Below are 22,135 nucleotides of genomic sequence, written 5' to 3'. Positions count from 1 at the left end.
TATTATTGCTGTGGAGCTCTGTTATACACTCAGACACATTACTGGGAGTATTATTACTGTGGAGCTCTGTTATACACTCAGTCACATTACTGGGAGTATTATTGCTGTGGAGCTCTGTTATACACTCAGACACATTACTGGGAGTATTATTGCTGTGGAGCTCTGTTATACACTCAGTCACATTACTGGGAGTATTATTTCTGTGGAGCTCTGTTATACACTCAGACACATTACTGGGAGTATTATTGCTGTGGAGCTCTGTTATACACTCAGACACATTACTGGGAGTATTATTACTGTGGAGCTCTGTTATACACTCAGTCACATTACTGGGAGTATTATTGCTGTGGAGCTCTGTTATACACTCAGACACACCAATAATATGGGCTATTTGGAGGGATGTTTGTATTTTTTTTTACTTATACTTTACTTATAAGTTGGTGCAGTTCTTAATTTTGTAATATATGAATTTCAGCTGAATCTAAAAAAGACTATGTAAGTTACACATAGTTTGATGAATAAATATAAAATATTCAGCAAAAAATGCAACAATTATAAGTGAAGTTATATCTACGTATGAAAATACAAAATATAAAAATGTACATTTCAGCTAAAGAAGAAAAAAGAAAGAAAAATGAATAGAGATGTTCCCAGAACTTTGAAAGTCATTTTTCCCTGTTTATAAAAGTTTAAATATTTGTTGATATTGTCCGCTTTTTATCAGTATTGTATGATAAAGGAGATCTTATTTCCAGTAATAGTCACTTACTTTTAAACAGCAAATCCAAAACATGAAATGTTTTATGTGTTCAGTATTTGTAGGCTACGTTAGACAGGTATCGATGCAGTGGTCTCTTGGGTGGCCTTGCGTTTATTACATATATGACATGTTTGTGATGGCGAGTAGACAGTTCATGTATTTTTATGATTCAAAGTTCCTCACGATTTTTCGGGAATTCATTCCAATCTCACGGTCTCCAGGATGTATCCCACTTTCTTTCAAATGCTAATGAGGGGTCTCCGTCTACAAAGCCCTTATTTTGCCCGTGGTCCACACATGTCTTTTGGCTCCTATTAGCTTCCATAAAAAAAAACTACGAAAGTCATCATCGATGCGGGCAGTCTACGGACCAAGCATAGATTGTCCGACCCACACTGATTTACGTTTGGGAATCTCATCTCTCGGCCTTGACAGTCAGGGGATCCGGCATGCCCTTCCGCTGCGGCATTCACTGAAGTGCACACAGAACAACAGAACGTAACAAAGGGCACCATTTTAGGAAATCTAAACTTGCAGGTCCCACAGAAACCTGAATTGCCCTCTCACACAAAGGCAAAAGAGTTATGTCTGACAGAGGAGTTCACAGAGAGACAATACAGAGGAAATCATATAGGAATTTTTCTTACTAAATGGATATTTTCTTGGCCATAAATTACATGTTAGGAGGACAGGTTGGCCAGCACAAGAACGTCTTTACATCTCTCTATGTCTGTGCGTATTATAGTCAAAATCTGCCCACAACCCACACCATTTTTTTTTTTTTTTACCACCAAGATATAATTAATTCTCTTTATGGTTATTTAACATCCTCTATGTTTTTACATACATAACACCATAGATTAACTTAGCAAATGAGAACAAAAACGCCCATACAACCTAATTGCCTGGAGTGTACCTTTAATAATATAAACCCACCCAGTATAACTAACTGTAACCTAACCTACACAGTGCATCTAACGTGTGTGGGAGCCTGGAGTGTCCCTTTAATAATATAAACCCACCCAGTATAACTAACTGTAACCTAACCTACACAGTGCATCTAACGTGTGTGGGAGCCTGGAGTGTCCCTTTAATAATATAAACCCACCCAGTATAACTAACTGTAACCTAACCTACACAGTGCATCTAATGTGTGTGGGAGATTGGAGTGTCCCTTTAATAATATAAACCCACTCAGTATAACTAACTGTAACCTAACCTACACAGTGCATCTAACGTGTGTGGGAGCCTGGAGTGTCCCTTTAATAATATAAACCCACCCAGTATAACTAACTGTAACCTAACCTACACAGAGCATCTAATGTGTGTGGGAGCCTGGAGTGTCCCTTTAATAATATAAACCCACTCAGTATAACTAACTGTAACCTAACCTACACAGTGCACCTAACGTGTGTGGGAGCCTGGAGTGTCCCTTTAATAATATAAACCCACCCAGTATAACTGTTACCCAACCTACACAGTGCATCTAACGTGTGTGGGATCCCGGAGTGTCACTTTAATAATATAAACCCACCCAGTATAACTAACTGTAACCTAACCTACACAGTGCACCTAACGTGTGTGGGAGCCTGGAATGTCCCTTTAATAATATAAACCCACCCAGTATAACTGTAACCTAACCTACACAGTGCACCTAACGTGTGTGGGAGCCTGGAGTGACCCTTTAATAATATAAACCCACCCAGTATAACAGTAACCTAACCTCAGGGCCGTCTTTAACGCAGGGCAAATGGGGCAGCTGCCCCGGGCCCTGTCCCTGCTGGGGGGGCCCAAGACAGCTGCTCCGTTTGCCCTCTGCCCACAAATTATGGGGACCCATCGGGTGGCCCATGCCTAACCTACACAGTTCATCTAACGTGTGTGGGAGCCTGGAGGCTCCCTTTTATAATATAAACCCACCCAGTATAACTGTAACCTAACCTACACAGTGCACCTAACGTGTGTGGGAGCCTGGAGTGTCCCTTTAATAATATAAACCCACCCAGTATAACTAACTGTAACCTAACCTACACAGAGCATCTAATGTGTGTGGGAGCCTGGAGTGTCCCTTTAATAATATAAACCCACTCAGTATAACTAACTGTAACCTAACCTACACAGTGCATCTAACATGTGTGGGAGCCTGGAGTGTCCCTTTAATAATATAAACCCACCCAGTATAACTGTTACCCAACCTACACAGTGCATCTAACGTGTGTGGGATCCCGGAGTGTCACTTTAATAATATAAACCCACCCAGTATAACTAACTGTAACCTAACCTACACAGTGCACCTAACGTGTGTGAGAGCCTGGAATGTCCCTTTAATAATATAAACCCACCCAGTATAACTGTAACCTAACCTACACAGTGCACCTAACGTGTGTGGGAGCCTGGAGTGACCCTTTAATAATATAAACCCACCCAGTATAACAGTAACCTAACCTCAGGGCCGTCTTTAACGCAGGGCAAATGGGGCAGCTGCCCCGGGCCCTGTCCCTGCTGGGGGGGCCCAAGACAGCTGCTCCGTTTGCCCTCTGCCCGCAAATTATGGGGACCCATCGGGTGGCCCATGCCTAACCTACACAGTTCATCTAACGTGTGTGGGAGCCTGGAGGCTCCCTTTTATAATATAAACCCACCCAGTATAACTGTAACCTAACCTACACAGTGCACCTAACGTGTGTGGGAGCCTGGAGTGTCCCTTTAATAATATAAACCCACCCAGTATAACTAACTGTAACCTAACCTACACAGTGCATCTAACGTGTGTGGGATCCCGGAGTGTCACTTTAATAATATAAACCCACCCAGTATAACTAACTGTAACCTAACCTACACAGTGCACCTAACGTGTGTGGGAGCCTGGAATGTCCCTTTAATAATATAAACCCACCCAGTATAACTGTAACCTAACCTACACAGTGCACCTAATGTGTGTGGGAGCCTGGAGTGACCCTTTAATAATATAAACCCACCCAGTATAACAGTAACCTAACCTCAGGGCCGTCTTTAACGCAGGGCAAATGGGGCAGCTGCCCCGGGCCCTGTCCCTGCTGGGGGAGCCCAAGACAGCTGCTCCGTTTGCCCTCTGCCCGCAAATTATGGGGACCCATCGGGTGGCCCATGCCTAACCTACACAGTTCATCTAACGTGTGTGGGAGCCTGGAGGCTCCCTTTTATAATATAAACCCACCCAGTATAACTGTAACCTAACCTACACAGTGCACCTAACGTGTGTGGGAGCCTGGAGTGTCCCTTTAATAATATAAACCCACCCAGTATAACTGTAAACTAATCTACACAGTGCACCTAACGTGTGTGGGAGCCTGGAGTGTCCCTTTAATAATATAAACCCACCCAGTATAACTAACTGTAACTAACCTACACAGTGCACCTAACGTGTGTGGGAGCCTGGAGTGTCCCTTTAAGTAGTTTTTTTTTTTTTAAACAAACTTCAAGAAGCTTTATTTATGCTGTCAGAACAATTCCCTTTAAGTAGTTAACGAGGTGACATTAATAAGGGTTGTATCCATCCAGTTGTCATTTGCAGTACTTGCTGACAGAAAACTATTTCTATCTCTGGTCAGAAATTGATTGCTTGTTAGTGTTAAAATTCAAATTAAAGGAACACTATAGTCACCTAAATTACTTTAGCTAAAGAAAGCAGTTTTAGTGTATAGATCATTCCCCTGCAATTTCACTGCTCAATTCACTGTCATTTAGGAGTTAAATCACTTTGTTTCTGTTTATGCAGCCCTAGCCACACCTCCCCTGGCTATGATTGACAGAGCCTGCATGAAAAAAAAAAACTGGTTTCACTTTCAAACAGATGTAATTTACCTTAAATAATTGTATCTCAATCTCTAAATTGAACTTTAATCACATACAGGAGGCTCTTGCAGGGTTTAGCAAGCTATTAACATAGCAGGGGATAAGAAAATCTTAATTAAACAGAACTTGCAATAAAGAAAGCCTAAATAGAGCTCTCTTTACAGGAAGTGTTTATGGAAGGCTGTGCAAGTCACATGCAGGGAGGTGTGACTAGGGTTCATAAACAAAGGGATTTAACTCCTAAATGGCAGAGGATTGAACAGTGAGGCTGCAGGGGCATGTTCTATACACCAAAACTGCTTCATTAAGCTAAAGTTGTTCAGGTGACTATAGTGTCCCTTTAAAGTTCTAGGGAAAACAAAGTAGTGGCCTAATATTTGCTCTCCTCGTTTCCTGCCAGGAATTATCAGCATTACTGCAAAGCAAGATTGTGCTTTAAATCAGTTATCAATATTCAAACAAAGCACTCGGCAGCATTCTGACCCCAGCATTGTGTCACTGATAAAGACCTGGGCGTGTGGGTCAGGCATTGCCAATACTATAGTGAATGACTTTTCTCTGTGTGGTTTGTGTGGTTATTTTACACAATGCTTGCTATGTCATTGTGCCAAGTCCTTTGATGATTGCCATACGCTAATGAATGGATGGACATTTTGATAAATATGGGAGATTCAGTGGAATGGCCTGCAAACAGTGGGACGGACTCTACTTTTGGCTGACCTGGGATTTCGTGTAAGCTGTGTTGACCTCGCTGGAGTATACTTTTAATCCTTAAAAGATTGTGTCATTTGAAAATGGAAACATATTTCAATAAATCTGTTTAAAACAATAATGAAAATAGATTATTAGATGTTATGTCTATCTGACCAAGTTACTGAAATATTAGCTGGAATTACCACGGATGTGGAGGCAGCCATTTTGGAATTGTGTCAAGATCCTGATATTAAAACACGTTTACAGAGGTCATGTCATGTCAGCAGCCAATCAAAATCAATCGTTTGCAGAGTAGCTCCCAGCGTTCCATTGCCCATGGAACAGGAAATGGTTCTTTGAGCTCTGAGGATGCTCAGTGTCCTACATACCCATTTTTTAATTAACTTTCATTGAAAAAAGAAATGTTGAACAGATTGAAAAATGATCACCATGAGGTGAAGACGGTTTAACCATTCTATAAAATAGTGCACAGACTATTTCTGATGTCTAAGCACAACTGCCTTTATTCCTGAGACACAAGCATGTGTCTACAAGAGTCCCTTAGTTACCCACTGATACAGTATGTTATATGACTTAGCTTTATAACAAGTCACAAGCAAAGATTGGAGAGATCCGGAAGTGCTTATCCATATGGAAATACAAGATAAGGAGTAAAAGTTGTTGGTATTGACAAATTCCTGAAAAGGGCATTACTCTGAGGTTGCAATATAACGAAATAACTGCGTTTTGAGAACCAAAGCGAAGGACATTTTGGATTTAAATGAAAATATGCAGAAATGCAAGGAATTGGTAATTGCATTGGGTTACATAATATTTAAGGCGATTGTGATGAATAAATAACGTTCCATTCTCCTCTTCCTAATAACAGACCGAGCTCAACGCCCCTCACTACTCTGTCATAAAATTCACAGGATTTCATAGGCTGTCAGGGTTTGTTTTTCAACTAAATCAAAATTACAAAATGTAAAAAATTAAAAATAAAAAATAGCCACAAAGTCACTATGGCTGCGCTGAATAATTATTCCACATCAGATATTGTTGTTTACATTTTCAATTTGATTTTCAAGTAAATACTGTTTGATGTTCAGTAAATAAACCCTTAACGGCTCAATAAAACTACAGAGCTAGTACTAAGATCGAGTTTGTAATATTCTTGCACTCAGCAATAAATGTCTGATTTCCCCTCACAAGATACAAACTGGTTTATTTAGAAAAAATACAAATCTCCAATTCCGCTACAGTTATGGTTTCGATATTTTAGCCTGAAGTTTGTGATTCGCACATGGTTTTCAATTCACTACAATTCAATGTTTAGTTAATAAACCGTAATGTGTTACTGCAAGGCAGCTACAGCCAGTAGTGCTAATTCAGGACAGCAAAGGCAGTGTTTATGGTGGTCTACACTTCACTTCACTACACTCGTCTTATTGACCATGTTTCCTTTATAAGCAGAGGAAAGCAGATTCCTGCATCGGTCACGCCGATGCCAATGACGGTGGCCATTTCCTGCCTGTTACACCTGTTTAGTAAACCTCTGGATCCTCAGATCACTCTCATCACTCACAGCCATATCGACGGAAGTGAAGAGATTCCCCCTGAGATTAGATAAATGACAGGAGATGCCTGTGTTGGCAAAATATCAAACAAGAAGAGGAAACCGCACTCCTATACTGGAGCTGGTGCTTCCAGACCTGGGGCTGGCTACCTCTACTCCAATGGCCCAGGCACTCAGGATCACTTGTGAAGCAGTGTTCTTGGATAAACAGGATAAGAATGCAACTTTTCAAGCTAAAGAATTCTTGAAAAAGATCTCAGTGGAGATCGAAATGTTGCATTCTTACCCTGTTTATCTAATAAAACTGTTGCACACGCGATCCCGAGTGCCTGGGCCATATTTATGTGTTGCCAAATTGGCAGTTGGGGAATTATTACCAACTAGTAGTGTGTAAGCCTGGTTACAGGTGTTTGCCCTTATATTTCCTGCACCTGTCCCGACGTATTGTAGGGGTTAGGCACTAAATGCCGAACTGTATCGAACTGAAACCCGAATGGCAAAACTTGGGCAAAAATGGCTGATCATAGTCTTCTCTTTCTGACTGTCTATTTAGATCCATGTAACGTGTTGTGCATCTGGTAGTAGCTCAGTGATGTAGAATATTTACAGCTGGACTACATTCCCCTAAGATCCTTGTAGCTCGGCTCTGTGTGATTATAGATCTACCAATAAAGCAACCTGAGAGGGAATCCAGTCTTCAGGAATAACAAATGGGTGTGATTATGCTGCAAATCGCAGATTCTGATTGGTTGCAGTTTGTGTTACCCAGAAATGTAATATCAATTATTAAGCCTGAAAGTAAATCCAATCATTCACTATTAAACCAGAAAGAGATAACATGCCTACAGGGAAATGTCCAAAATCGGGACAAGGCTTGTTTTTAGAAGTTATTTTGTTGTTGTTGTTTCACTGTAATGATGACGGAAAAATAATTACATTTTAGCAATTGTCAAAAATGTTGCACAGTGTCCATTCAATGCTTCCGGGTTCCCTGATAAGTGGTGAGGTAGTAGTAGGGTAGCAGTGCTGTAGTGTTGTTCTCTGGTCCAGGTGACAGGCCCTATAAGTGTGTGCTCACAAATAAGATGCAGAGTGCTAATACACTGCAATAGAGATATTTACAGCTTAAGAGAAGAGGTGGCAGGGAACGAAACACACAGTGCTTCGCACATAGATAGACCCCTTTTTCAGGTGCATTCAGCCTGAAGTAACCACATTACAAGCTTCTTTTTTCACTCAAGCTGTAAGGACCACGTTTCCCATCCAAATATTGTCTCTTCCCACGTAAAGCCAGCATCGTCCTCTCCATTACACTTCCTACTTGTGTACAGCAAAACAGAATATCTACTGGTCACTTTATTCCTTTTTTCCCAGTAACCCATTTTCATTTTCCATTAAAACGTTTTTGACAAATTGAACAGGGATCCCAGAATTAGAATTTGTGAAAGAGAGAACAGTCAGGTAACGCACAACAAGTGAACTCCCTCAAACTGAATCCTGGGCAGCTATGTAGAGAGACGTCCCATTGTATTGCTAGTACCTGAATAATAAACTTAATTACACTCAAGACTACCTAATGCAAGTTAAACAACCTGGGAGTTAGGTTATGGTATTAAAGAAATGTATTAACAGACACAGACTCCAAGAATTCAGCTTATTGTGATATCTGAGATAAGTATGTAATAAACCTCGACTTAGATCTTTCAGACACAATACAGATACAGATATTATCTAATAACTGACAGATATATTGGGGATCTTGTAACTGTAGCTAAGTCTCGTGGGGCTGAAGAGTCCTGAAGTCCAAGCTATGGGTCTCTCATTGAACAAAATTATTTTTTTTTCTTATATTGCAAACTATTGGAGCTGTAGATTCATTACAATTTTATTCAATTGACAAGAAATAAACAAAGCAAGGCACTGCACACCATGACTTCCTAACATCAAACTCTAAATAATACGTTGCTGTGGTTATGGTGCTTGGAATATCTCTTTAACATCATCAACAATGGGGAGACCCTGCTCCTATTCATTGGAAAGGTTCTAGACCATGACCAGTTGTGTTTGGTACCAGCTGCCAATCATTCTCACCAAGGGCTTTCTTGGGTACTGGAAATGGCATGTGCCTCCATCCACATTCCTTCCAAGAATTTTCCACAGCCCAAGTAGACGAGAACACTTTTGATGGGGTTAATTCAATAAAGGTGGGGGAAGGGTTGACAGATAATTTGGAGAATGGTTTAAAATTAGGCTACTTTGGTTTAAAATATATGAACGTCCCATGTCAATTTTCCAAAACGTCTGGTTAACTGAGTAAGCCTCACTGTATTCATCATTTCAGAGCAATTTCTAAAAAAAAATAAAGCAACTACTAGGATTGGAGGAGTCACATAGGAATACAGTGTAAGCCATACATTTCAATCATAATTAATCCCACTCTGGACACCTGTAAATTAGTTAAAGTGTAGAATTAAATGTGAGTATCATATGCAGTGTGCAATGGAATTTAGAGCAAACTCTTCCATCAGGACTATGGGCTTTAAATTGAAAATTGAATTTGTAAAAAAAAATAGCTAAATATTTGGGATCTTTCACATATCCCAGGTATAATTCCAACTTGGCTTCTGCCTACATGTTGGACACAGGGTTCTCAGTTTACCACAACTCCGTTTTCGAATGTGCAAAAATTTCTGAAAAATAATCTACAATTTACTTGTGTATTTTAACACACTGCGTGGCGTATAGGACAGCAGATTTTATTTTTACACATTTTGCCCTGCTTACTTACCATGTAACAGAAATATTCTCACACTAGTTAACCAGAGGTACATTACCTTGTAACTAGTTTCTAATTACATTTTGGAGTATAGCAGTTGTTACCAAACGTAATGAAGTCATAATTTAGGATTACCAATGCTGCTAAGGTTTATGAAACCTGACATGTAAATGTATGGATAAACCTTTTTCTACAAAGAAACTATTTAGACTATTTTTAGTGATGAATAAAATACATTTTCATTGTAGGGATCCTTAACATGTCATATAACACTGTGACTAATTCAATCAGTTATACAAGCCTTATATATACAGTATAAAACATTATATTATATTATACATACTGTTTACCAAACATGGCAATTATACAATAAATGTACAATAATTGCAACAACAATATATAGTAAGACAATGATAAACACAACTGTCTAGGAAATGTAACACGTTTTCACACAGTTTCCAATAGCGAAATAAAGAGCCCAATGTGTTGGGATTCTGGCAATTGGAACCAAGTCACACCAAGGTGAAACATTAAACCGGATTTCACTTGTGCCTGTTGTCATTTTAAATCTGGGACATGAAAGACTGTGGACCCTCAATTGACCTTACAGGATATGCTTCAGCATCTAGTGAATTATTTGGCATTGCATTAAAATGATACATCATATATCACATCCATTGCTGATCAGCAGGTTACAAATTACACTTGTGCAAACTGTTTAACAAATTCTTGTTTAGGGAATTATTCTGAGACAAATTGTAAAATTATAAAATATAGAAATTGTGAGGACCATTACATATCTTGTCTGCCCATATTAAACTTTAGAAAGTTTAAACTTATTTGCAGGATTTTTTTTCAGGATAGTCTTAAATACATACTCAAATTCCTTGAGAGGAATGTAATCATTAATCAGAGGATTGTGGATAACTGATAAGCTGTTAACGGATAAGCTAATCAAAAATCTTAGGCCAAAATATGGGAAACAGAAACTCACCGCGTCACCAACTCAGCTATTCCCTTTGTATTCCTTCGTAATCGCAAGTTTAGGGAACAAACACTGACTTGCTAGTCTTAACAAATTCCACTGGAAGGCCATTCCAGGTATCTACTACTCTTAGTATTCAACCCTTTTCTAAGGTTACTTACTAAATCAAAAACAGCGGAGAATTGATAAGGGAATTGTATATTTTATGAAAATTGGAAATATTAATCTCAACCATCGTCTAATTTCAGCTCTTTTGGCCTAAGTTTTGCAATTCCCTTAGTCAGTTTTACTCAATTTCCAGCTTGGTGAATAAACAGGTTCCCAGTTTATTGAAGAATTGATGATGGACGGACCTCAAACCTCATGTTCTTGATTTATGAATCTCTTACTTCGCTTTTATTTGACACGCTACCTTCTTTAGTTCCAGCTATTATTTAAAGTACTTTGCCTTTACTCCTCGGAGTATATTACATCTAAGGCTATGTAAGTGTATATATATATATATATATAATTATTTCTATATAATTGACAGGTGGAATCATGAAATAAGATAATGAGAATTTCTGGACTTGAAGCCAGGGAGTTCACCTGTTGATTGAGCACATGAGAAAGCATCAGAAATGATAACATGGTTAATGCTGGATGTGCTACATTGTAATTCGAACCCACATTGAAAGCTGCTTTTCTGCCTACTGTCACGAGGCCAGGTTAGAGTCTATCGTACTACAACATCTATGGAAACCGCAATGGAAATGTCTACGAATCACCTACCACACACAGCCCCATCTCGACTTTCTCTGCAACCTGCGAGCCCTTGGGAAGTAGATCGATCAAGGCCAAATAATCCGAAGCAAAAAGGAAAAGGGGTGAAGCCCCTCAGGTGAAGTGCGTCTGGGTCTTGGATCTAATCTGGTCCCTGAGATGTGAGTTTAGGGCACACAGCATTTCATGGGTGAGAAAGGGGAGGTGAAAAAAAGGGGCACAAATTTACTGGTTCCTGATATAAATCCGCACGAGGACAATAAAACGCTGCGGAAGTGTATGTTTTCTGAAAGACGCACACATCGTTTATCTGCCAGCCTTTTAGGCAGTGACAAGCTTTGAAACGGCCTGAAACGTATTAAGAAGTCTCTGGCACCTCCATAGAATTTCCAGAGGAGGGGCAGGACTTTCATTCAGGGCTCTCCCCCCACCCCCCAACTGCACCCTCACCCCCACTTTTTCCCCTCTTGTCTATTCAGTCCTCACTGCAGTGAAAAGCACTGAGACTTCGAGCCTCCCCACTTTTATACAATAACAAAGCGAGGGGACTTCTGACCTTCCTTTATTGGTAACTCAACTAACTTGGAAAACCAAAAGATGTTTAAAGCCAAGAAAGAAAATAAAATGTTCAAACGAACCTAAGATTTCACACGGAAAAAAAAAACATTTTAAAATCGGAGGAAACCATCTGCCAGTCATTCCTGTCCTAAAATGTATGTTTCAAATAACACAGCAAAAAAGAAGGCTCCCTTATTTGGTCTCCATCCTGTTTAATGTGAGAGCTGTCCCAGAGTCAGATCCACCGAGTTAGATGTGATTGAGACAATTCCACAGGACATCCATACAGTTTCCCCGGGAGCTTCATACAAAGAGCCATTGAGACAATGGCTACACTCCTGCTACATCATTCTTAACATTGCTGTTAACGATCTGCCCGGTTAACTAATTATTTTTTTTATCACCTTTAATCATGTACGAAAATTTAAGAATCCACGGGCCACCAACTTTTTGAGCTATTTGCGAAAATTAACTAAATTAAATGAATGTTCCATGAGATTAAATATTGTAACAAGGTATACATTTTAGCTGTGGAATATTATCTACTCAATTTTTTTGTTTAGCGTTCAACCACTTACTTCCGCTCACATTATAATGTGAAATTCCTGGCTACTGCTGGTGGTCTTCTGGAGACAATTTGACAATAAGAGGTCAGGGTCATTCTTCTCCATTGTCTTCCGTTAAGGGATTGACAACGGATCTGTCACATATGTGATTTCTTATTCCAGAAAATAATAGAAAGTGACTTATTTTAGTATTCTCTTTTCACGCAATTCAGTTTTTTTTATATTGTTTGTCATTTTGTTTTCAATTTGCCCATAAACTTGCATAAAGGTTTCCATAATACCATCTCATCTGATAGCATGTTCCCAGGCACATTTCAGACATTGATGATAAAGGAACAGTCAAAGCACCAATATCACTGCAGTCTATAATGGTGGGCATGGTGGAAGGAGGCTAGCGGGTCAGAGTGCAGACCTTCTGATTTTTGTCTTACCATTTGCAAGAAATTGACTAAAAAGTGAACCTTCATGAAACGTATCTTGTGAGCCTTGGAGAGGATGTCTGGTGATGTGGAGCCGTTTTCTTTTTCCAAACCAAATCAGAATAAAAAGAAATGGGAGGGGGTGAATTTCAGGAAAATCAATAATCTTGGGGAAAATATATCATTGATTTGTAAATTAAATTAGCCTGAAAAATGTGGATGTGAATGGTTGAAAATGAAGGTGTATTAGCATTCCCAATCCTGATCCATATTGCACAAATAATTGGCATCAGACCTGCACCTTGAGCCTGTAATCCTGTATTTTTAGGATAAATCTAATATTTAAAATCAGGCTAAAAGGCTTAAAGCAATTTAGCTAACTTGTATGTATAAGATATATTTATATTTATAGGTACAACGTGAAATTAGGGTGCATGCACTCACAGGTCTTCCAATATTAGCAGTGGTGTTCTATTTTTAATCAAAAATCCAATCAACTGTTCAAATAAATCTACGTTTCAACTCCTTCGGGTCTTTTTCAAGATGGGTCAAAACTTTGATTATTAGACATTGAATATACATATATATATATGTTGGACTAAATATTCACCTAAACTCTTTAAGTTACCCAAATTTCCGATGTTTATACATTTAAAACATTATAAATATTCAAAAATCATGCTGCAGCTATAATACACTGAGTTCGGATAGACAGGGACAAGGGACCTCCTTACACCATAACCTTACAGCTGCAGTTATAATACACTGTGTGCAGGGAGACAGGAGACCTCCTTACACCATAACCTTATAGCTGCAGTTATAATACACTGTGTACGGGGAGACAGGGGACCTCCTTACACCATAACCTTACAGCTGCAGTTATAATACACTGTGTGCGGGGAGACAGGAGACCTCCTTACATCATTACCTTATAGCTGCAGTTATAACACACTGTGTGCGGGGAGACAGGGGACCTCCTTACACCATAACCGTATAGCTGCAGTTATAATACACTGTGTGCAGGGAGACAGGGGACCTCCTTACACCATAACCTTATAGCTTCAGTTATAATACACTGTGTGCAGGGAGACAGGGGACCTCCTTACACCATAACCTTATAGCTGCAGTTATAATACACTGTGTGCAGGGAGACAGGGGACCTCCTTACACCATAACCTTATAGCTGCAGTTATAATACACTGTGTGCAGGGAGACAGGGGACCTCCTTACACCATAACCTTATAGCTGCAGTTATAATACACTGTGTGCAGGGAGACAGGGGACCTCCTTACACCATAACCTTATAGCTGCAGTTATAATACACTGTGTGCAGGGAGACAGGGGACCTCCTTACACCATAACCTTATAGCTGCAGTTATAATACATTGTGTGCGGGGAGACAGGGGACCTCCTTACACCATAACCTTATAGCTGCAGTTATAATACACTGTGTGCGGGGAGACAGGGGGCCTCCTTACACCATAACCTTATAGCTGCAGTTATAATACACTGTGTGCGGGGAGACAGGGGACCTCCTTACACCATAACCTTATAGCTGCAGTTATAATACACTGTGTGCGGGGAGACAGGGGACCTCCTTACACCATAACCTTATAGCTGCCGTTATAATAAACTGTGTGCAGGGAGACAGGGGACCTCCTTACACCATAACCTTATAGCTGCCGTTATAATAAACTGTGTGCAGGGAGACAGGGGACCTCCTTACACCATAACCTTATAGCTGCAGTTATAATACACTGTGTACAGGGAGACAGGGGACATCCTTACACCATAACCGTATAGCTGCAGTTATAATACACTGTGTGCGGGGAGACAGGGGGCCTCCTTACACCATAACCTTATAGCTGCAGTTATAATACACTGTGTGCAGGGAGACAGGGGACCTCCTTACACTATAACCTTACAGCTGCAGTTATAATACACTGTGTGCGGGGAGACAGGGGACCTCCTTACACCATAACCTTATAGCTGCAGTTATAATACACTGTGTGCAGGGAGACAGGGGACCTCCTTACACCATAACCTTATAGCTGCAGTTATAATACACTGTGTGCGGGGAGACAGGGGACCTCCTTACACCATAACATTATAGCTGCAGTTATAATACACTGTGTGCGGGAGGGCCAGGGGACCTCCTTACACCATAACCTTATAGCTGCAGTTATAATACACTGTGTGCGGGGAGACAGGGGACCTCCTTACACCATAACATTATAGCTGAAGTTATAATACACTGTGTGCGGGAGGGCCAGGGGACCTCCTTACACCATAACCTTATAGCTGCAGCTATAATACACTGTGTGCGGGGAGACAGGGGACCTCCTTACACCATAACATTATAGCTGAAGTTATAATACACTGTGTGCGGGAGGGCCAGGGGACCTCCTTACACCATAACCTTATAGCTGCAGTTATAATACACTGTGTGCGGGGAGACTGGGGACCTCCTTACACCATAACCTTATAGCTACAGTTATAATACACTGTGTGCGGGGAGATAAGGGGACCTCCTTACACCATAACCTTATAGCTGCAGCTATAATACACTGTGTGCGGGGAGACAGGGGACCTCCTTACACCATAACCTTATAGCTGCAGTTATAATACACTGTGTGCAGGGAGACTGGGGATCTCCTTACACCATAACCTTATAGCTGCAGTTATAATACACTGTGTGCGGGGAGACAGGGGACCTCCTTACACCATAACATTATAGCTGCAGTTATAATACACTGTGTGCAGGGAGACAAGCATGATTTTGATACAAACATTTTTTTGGGCAACAAATATCAGAGTTCACCACCATAACAACATACAGCAATGATAGTTGTTATTTCAGTATAGGACATGCTCAGTGCCCGCATATCTTTTGTTATGCCGTTAGAAGAAATCATTTGTTTATTGCTCCCCTCCTGCATACCTTTGGGTGTGACTATCAGGGATATAAAGGGATCACTGGTGGTAGAATCTGTCTGAACCTTGGGACTGTGCAGATCACAGTGAGCGATACCAAAATGAAAATTGCATAATTCGCCATATATCCTAACATTTTAAATGGACAAAGAGCGACAATTTAAATTTAGGGGCGTGATTGAGAATGTGACCAGGGATGGGGCTGTACTGAGAAATTTTGCATGACTTACAAATAACAATTTATACAACAAAAATTTCATTTATAACAAGAACAATGTATCTTCTTTACACAGACTGATTTCTAAACACATTTATTGTAGTTTAAAGGGATACTTTAGTCTCTAGAGCCGCTACAACCATAAAAACATGCATTCCTAACACTATAGTGTATAACAAACTATTTAGGTCCCTGGCCCTCCTTTAATCTCACCTTTTCTACCACGTCATGCCGGTTAATTTTGATGATCTCAGCCAATCCAATGCTTTCTCATAGGAAAACATAGAAACATAGAATGTGACGGCAGATAAGAACCATTCGGCCCATCTAGTCTGTCCAATTTTCTAAATACTTTCATTATAGCTAGGATAGCCTTATGCCTATCCCACACATGCTTCAACTCCCTACCACTTCAGCTGGAAGGCTATTCCATGCATCCACTACCCTCTCAGTAAAGTAATACTATCTGATATTATTTTCAAACCTTTGCCCCCCTAATTTAAGACTATGTCCTCTTGGTGTGGGAGTTTTTCTTCTTTTAAGTACTCTCCTCCTTTACTTTGTTGATTGCTGTTATTCCCGTTGGTAACCTATTGCGCATGTGCGGAAAAACGTTACCCGAGCCTAATCAGAGGCCCCTCATAGAGATGTATTGAACCGGTGCATTTCTATGGGGGTTGTTCAGCGTCTCCATGCAGAGGGTGCTGACACTGAACGCACTGGACTAGGTAGCACCTCTAGTGGTCGTCTGAGTGACTGCCACTAGTGGTGTTACTAGGCAGCAATGTAAAACAAAATGCAAATGAGTTTAGTAATTAAAGAATATGGGTTTTTCTGAGCCTATTGTGCATTTCCATTCCTCTCAGTTCTCCCAGATCTGGTTAGACCATCCTAATTTAGAACAAGTTTTAAACATATAAACAGGACAGAGTGAGCGTAACTGCAATTTTTGCACGCACAGATCTCTTGCAGAGCACTTAGTGGTTGGCAGCAAAGCATGTTACTGTGCATTACCAAACACATAGTTTGCTTGCCACATGTAGGAAATATGAGCTTTATACAAAACATCTTATTCACACAATAGTGCATTAAATAAAAAATAAAAAACATGTGGCATTCCGTCAACAAAAGGGTTAATGGGAGAAGCCACCGTTGCAAAACTAGGAGCACCAAAGTACAAACTCAGCTCTGTGTGTGCTTTAATTAAGTCTTATTAGAGGAATCCAGCTGCTTCTAACCCCTTCTCCCTCTGCATCTATTACACACCCGATTACACAGGCGGCCCCCCTCCTCTAAACGAAGCGCTGCCTTCACTAAGGAAACTGCATACACACTGGCAAGGATTTTAACTCTTCTTGCAACCACTCAATGCAGTTTCCTGAGATGCACAAGAATGGCTTCAAGAGACGTTTCCTCCCATGTTATCAGGAAAGCAGCCACTCATGTTGATGGAGAAATTCCTCAGTTCAACTGAATCCAAATTAGATTGCTCTGAATGAACAGGACAATATGCACGGTCTAAAACATGTCCATAGCCCAGCTTCCATTTTCCTTATTATTATTATTTTCAATAAAGTGCTCTGGAGTGGTGACTTAGACTCTACAGTGAAACAAGTTCAGGGCGTTTTTACTAATAAACTCCACAGATACATTTAAAGCAGATCTGTCACAAAATATATAAAAAATATCCATTATTTGTGTGATCTGTATTTACATAAACTAAGTTTTTCCAGATCCTGTGGAACAGTCTGCACTTGGGACGCCTGTCCACCATTCTGTCTCTTTATTTGTGGCGTTCCACTGCTGGGTATGCAAGAAATTCCCCGAGACGTCCAGTGGGAATGCATTATGTTCACCTGTAGCTGTCGGTCATTTGTGTGTGTGCAAGAGTACTTCCGCAGCACTGTGTGCATGCGCAGGCCAGGTGGCCAGCTGGCAAAGTTGCACAGCAGCATAAAATGTATGAGTGCCAGGCGAGTCCCCAACTCTGGCACCTTCCAATATACATCAGCAATACATCCCTGGCATGCCTACCTCAAGGCAACACCCCTCATATCCCTGTTTTATTTGGCACAATTTGTTTTTTATTTGGCACAATTTGTTTTTTATTTGGCACAATTTGTTTTTTTTCTATATGTAGTTTACCATCACACATGACACAGCCACAGATCGTATCATTTACCATCTATACTTTCTCATTTTTGGAAAAAGCTGTATATTTAGTGAAGTTTAGTTGAATCCTGAACAATCCTGAGTCACAGAGCTTCTTTTCAGAATCAGAAAGGACTGTGGGTAAAGTAGATTTGAGAAACTGAATTAAAGCAAACAAAATGGTGGCCTTAATGTATCAGTTAGCAGTGTCAGCTGAGCTTTTATAGACTCCTGACATGAACAACAATAGTGTTAACTGTGATGAGTACACTACACACATCAAAAATCGGGAAGAATTGGTTATGTAGCAAAACTGAGACAAGATTTTTCACTTACAAAAAGTCATGAATGTAGAAAGTCTTAACAAGTCTGCAAAGCTGGATACATTAATGGTCACTGGAAGTCCTACGGGTGACTTTCTATAATTGCAAAGGTCGTTGTGCACAGCACACCCTGCACACACGCTCAGCTCTGAGACTGCCTTAGAACTGCAGCAATTTACAAAACTCAGAGCTGTCAGTCATGCAGCCAGAATGCCTGATCTATTTTGTCCAAATTATGCATGCAGTTGCCATACTCAGAACTTGGGCTGGGCGTTCTCTCTCTGGAGAACCAGTAGTATCCCAGACTGTGTATGGCGTGTACCTTCATATGGCTGCTATCAGATCCTGTGTGATGAGTCCTTGGAGATTAACTACTGCTGAAAGAGATTTGTGGGATATGAATAGACCACCTGGACAAGAAGCAGATGCTCCTGAATAAAGCACTTCTTCCTGCTTAGACCGCTCTAGCCAATCAGTGGAGCCCAGTGGCACTCTGCACTTACTGAAACTAAACTGAAAAAGCCGGATGTCGCTGGGGAAAGGGAGATCTGGTGCTGGAGAGCAATTCTAGGGGTCAAAAGGTAATAAAGCACCAGGAACCTGGTGGATATAAAGCACTAGATAGGATGCAAAAATTACATAAAAAAGTAAGTAACATAACTCGTCTCTGAATTGATGGAATTTTTAAGTGGCGTCCCATTGTTTTCCATCAGAGTGTTTTGCATATCCCATAAATCTCCCCCTAGGAGTTTGTGGGTTGTGTCACTCAGCTATCGTAACTAGTATAACTTATAAAAAGAGACATAAGCGAACCTTCTTGACCAGATGCATTATTGCACAATAATGTTGTGTTTGTGGGTCCAGTGGCTATTAATATACCAACGTGAAGAGCGATTAAATCAGGTGAGAAGAAGCTAAAATCATCATAGGAACTGTGGCATCCATGAGTCATAGGTCATAGATAGGAGTTTTACATGGCCAACCTTACTCCAAGCAAGATTGCCACTGGTGTTCAGAGAGCCTGGTTGTAGCAGGCAATGTAAGCCCTTCTGTCTTGGTAGGTCACTGTTTAATGTACAAATTACCCAGGTTGACACTTGGCAGGTTGCTAATAACTGGTGGTGAATATCTGCGTGACAATAATAAAGATACACTTAAATCAATAGTACTAATTTTATTGACCTTTAAAGAAATGATGAACTGATCTGCAAATTTAAAAGCTACTAGAAAACATGGGAGGACTAACTGCCGAGCTATCAGCCTATTTTCCAGCCTATTTTCACTATTCTCCACAATAAAATAAAAAGCTTAATACACATCATCGGTTAATGGGGCTCTTATTCAATGGACAGTGAAATGATTAAAGGTTGAATTAAACTTCCATTAACTAGTCCTGACACAGAAATATCAACAAGCCGTGCTGTTACTGTATTAACCATCTGAGCTATCGCATCAGCTGAATAAAATACACAGATGGACACAACAGAAGAGCAATAATAATATTCTATTATTTCTAAATTACAACATGAATAATCATTCAGTGTGTTTATCAGCATCGGTTTAAATGCCAGGGATCGTACGAGGTCTGAAATGGTAACGTAAATATAGAAAACTGAACAGACGTGGGCCAAATGGTCTCTATCTGCTGTCACTGCTTATATGTGAATTTGTTTGTCAGGGCGAATGCACTATCCAGGGTATCACTGGTGTTACAAAAGGTTAGCTCGTATACAATGCTTTTTTGCATGGCGAAAAAAGTCCCAGTTTTGGTTCGGTTCTACAAAGCAGAACTTGGAATTGCTCTTAACAGACTAGTCTGGAAGCCTTGTTCCATGCTCCTCTGAGCCAAAACCAGCCCAAAGTTTTATAGAAATTCTGGACTCCATCTCCATGCTATGTGTGTGTGTTTTCATCATTCTATCAGTACACATTTGGAGGATTTGGCTTGGAGGGACACAGCTGTTACCGCGTGCGTAACTACAAAGTGCCCTCACGGGAGAGCACGTCCAAAAGATAACTGAAGCACAAACAAATCGTCCAAAGAACGCAGAGGAGAAGTTAGCGGGGGAGGTGGGGGAGCTTGACATAGGAGAACATATGGGATCCTGACAAAATAGTGAAGATCCACACCGAAAAGGACAAGCAGGTCACGTGTCCGTCCACATGTCCAAGCACAGCACATGCAAAGCTCAACCAGCAGCCCTTCCCAGTCCTCTGTCTACAACAGGGATCTACAATATTACATGTTATATTGTTTATAAAGTAGCACACCTTCTAAGAGAGCCATGGGCAAAATGGGCTGACTCCACAGAATGTTATAGAAATGGCTCCTACTCCCCGTAAACACAGCATAAAGCAGACTCTGACACCTATTCTTTGACAGGATGACATAACAAGGTGTTTACGTCTGGCCTGGTAAATGCCCTCTGAGGGCAATAATTCATCATGAACACTGAGGATTCCTAATCGTGTTCAGTAATATAGATATTTTACGCAAACACAGTATAAAATCACAGCATTTATGTGGTTAGACATCGCCGAATACTAATTTGCACTAACCTTGAAAATCTGTTCGTTAAAAATAATCTATATTATAAAGACTACCTTAAATTCTAGTAACGTTAAGAACTAGAAATTCATTCTACTTACTGCTTATTCTGTTACTGGTGCACATCCAGAAAACATGACTCCTTAGAACCACTAATTGTTTAAATTAGAAAGCTTTCCAAATTATTCAATACTGTTAGAACATTTCCCAAATGATTTATCTACAAAACGTCCCATAGACCTTTATTATTGTATTATTTTGTAAGCTTACTAAATCGAGGCCTTAATCCCTCTTACCCTGAATAGTAGGAGGATCTAGTTTATATAACAAAAAATTATTTCCCATTTAAAAAACAAAAACCAAGTAGGGTTTGTGTCTCCTATGGCCATAGAAGGACTAGCTGGAGGCAGGAGTCCAGATGTGATCTGCCTCGTTCCCTTGCAGTGAATCACAAAGACGCAAGAGCCAGCTCAATTTATCCCCAGGCCTCCAGGAAAAAGGCTAATTCTGTCCATAGTATATGAAAACCTCTGTGATATTAAAGAGTACAGAATTAAAGTGGTTCTGAAACTTTGCTTTTAAATCATTCCTTTTTGTCCCTCTATTTTTCCTTGTTGATATTTTTTTTTTTATTCACCTTAGTTTTTTAGTTATACATGAGATATAGTAGACTACTTTTTCTCATGAGGAATGTTATCTTTGGCAATGGGCAGAAACACTATAGTGTCAGGAACATAAACGTGTATTCCTGACCCTATAGTGTTAAAATCACTATTTGGGTTCCCTGGCCCCCCTAAATATAGTAAAATCTTACCTTATTTCCAGCTAGTGATGGTCTGATGGTGCTAGCTCCGCTCCTCATTCGCCTCCTTGGCTGATATCATCATAAGTAATGATCTCAGCCAATCACAATGTTTTCACACAGTAAACCATTGGATTGGCTGAGATTGTCAATCGTGATTATCTCAGTCAAAGAGGTGGGAAAGGGTTAGAGCCAAATGCCACCCAGGCCAATCAGTATATCCTCGTAGAG

The 22,135-nt window shown here is 40.3% G+C and overlaps 1 protein-coding gene across 2 annotated transcripts in view; it reads right to left on the bottom strand.

Moving 5' to 3' along the window:
• SLC6A9 (solute carrier family 6 member 9) overlaps positions 1-22,135 on the bottom strand; it is a 147,617-nt gene that overhangs the window by 68,402 nt on the left and 57,080 nt on the right. Inside the window, exon 1 of one of the 2 annotated variants that reach the window (XM_063427725.1) lies at positions 11,396-11,672. The exons of the other annotated variant lie outside the window; for it this stretch is intronic. Coding sequence (XP_063283795.1) covers positions 11,396-11,410 — 15 coding nt within the window. The 5' untranslated portion in view covers positions 11,411-11,672. Of the gene's footprint in view, positions 1-11,395; positions 11,673-22,135 lie in introns of those variants that run through there. 2 annotated transcript variants of the gene reach the window in all.

Source organism: Pelobates fuscus, chromosome 7 (assembly GCF_036172605.1).
Source record: "Pelobates fuscus isolate aPelFus1 chromosome 7, aPelFus1.pri, whole genome shotgun sequence".
In the NCBI taxonomy this organism is placed as follows: Eukaryota; Metazoa; Chordata; class Amphibia; order Anura; family Pelobatidae; genus Pelobates; species Pelobates fuscus.
Note: the sequence above shows the minus strand (reverse complement) of the source record. Positions and strands in the feature narration are given on the sequence as shown.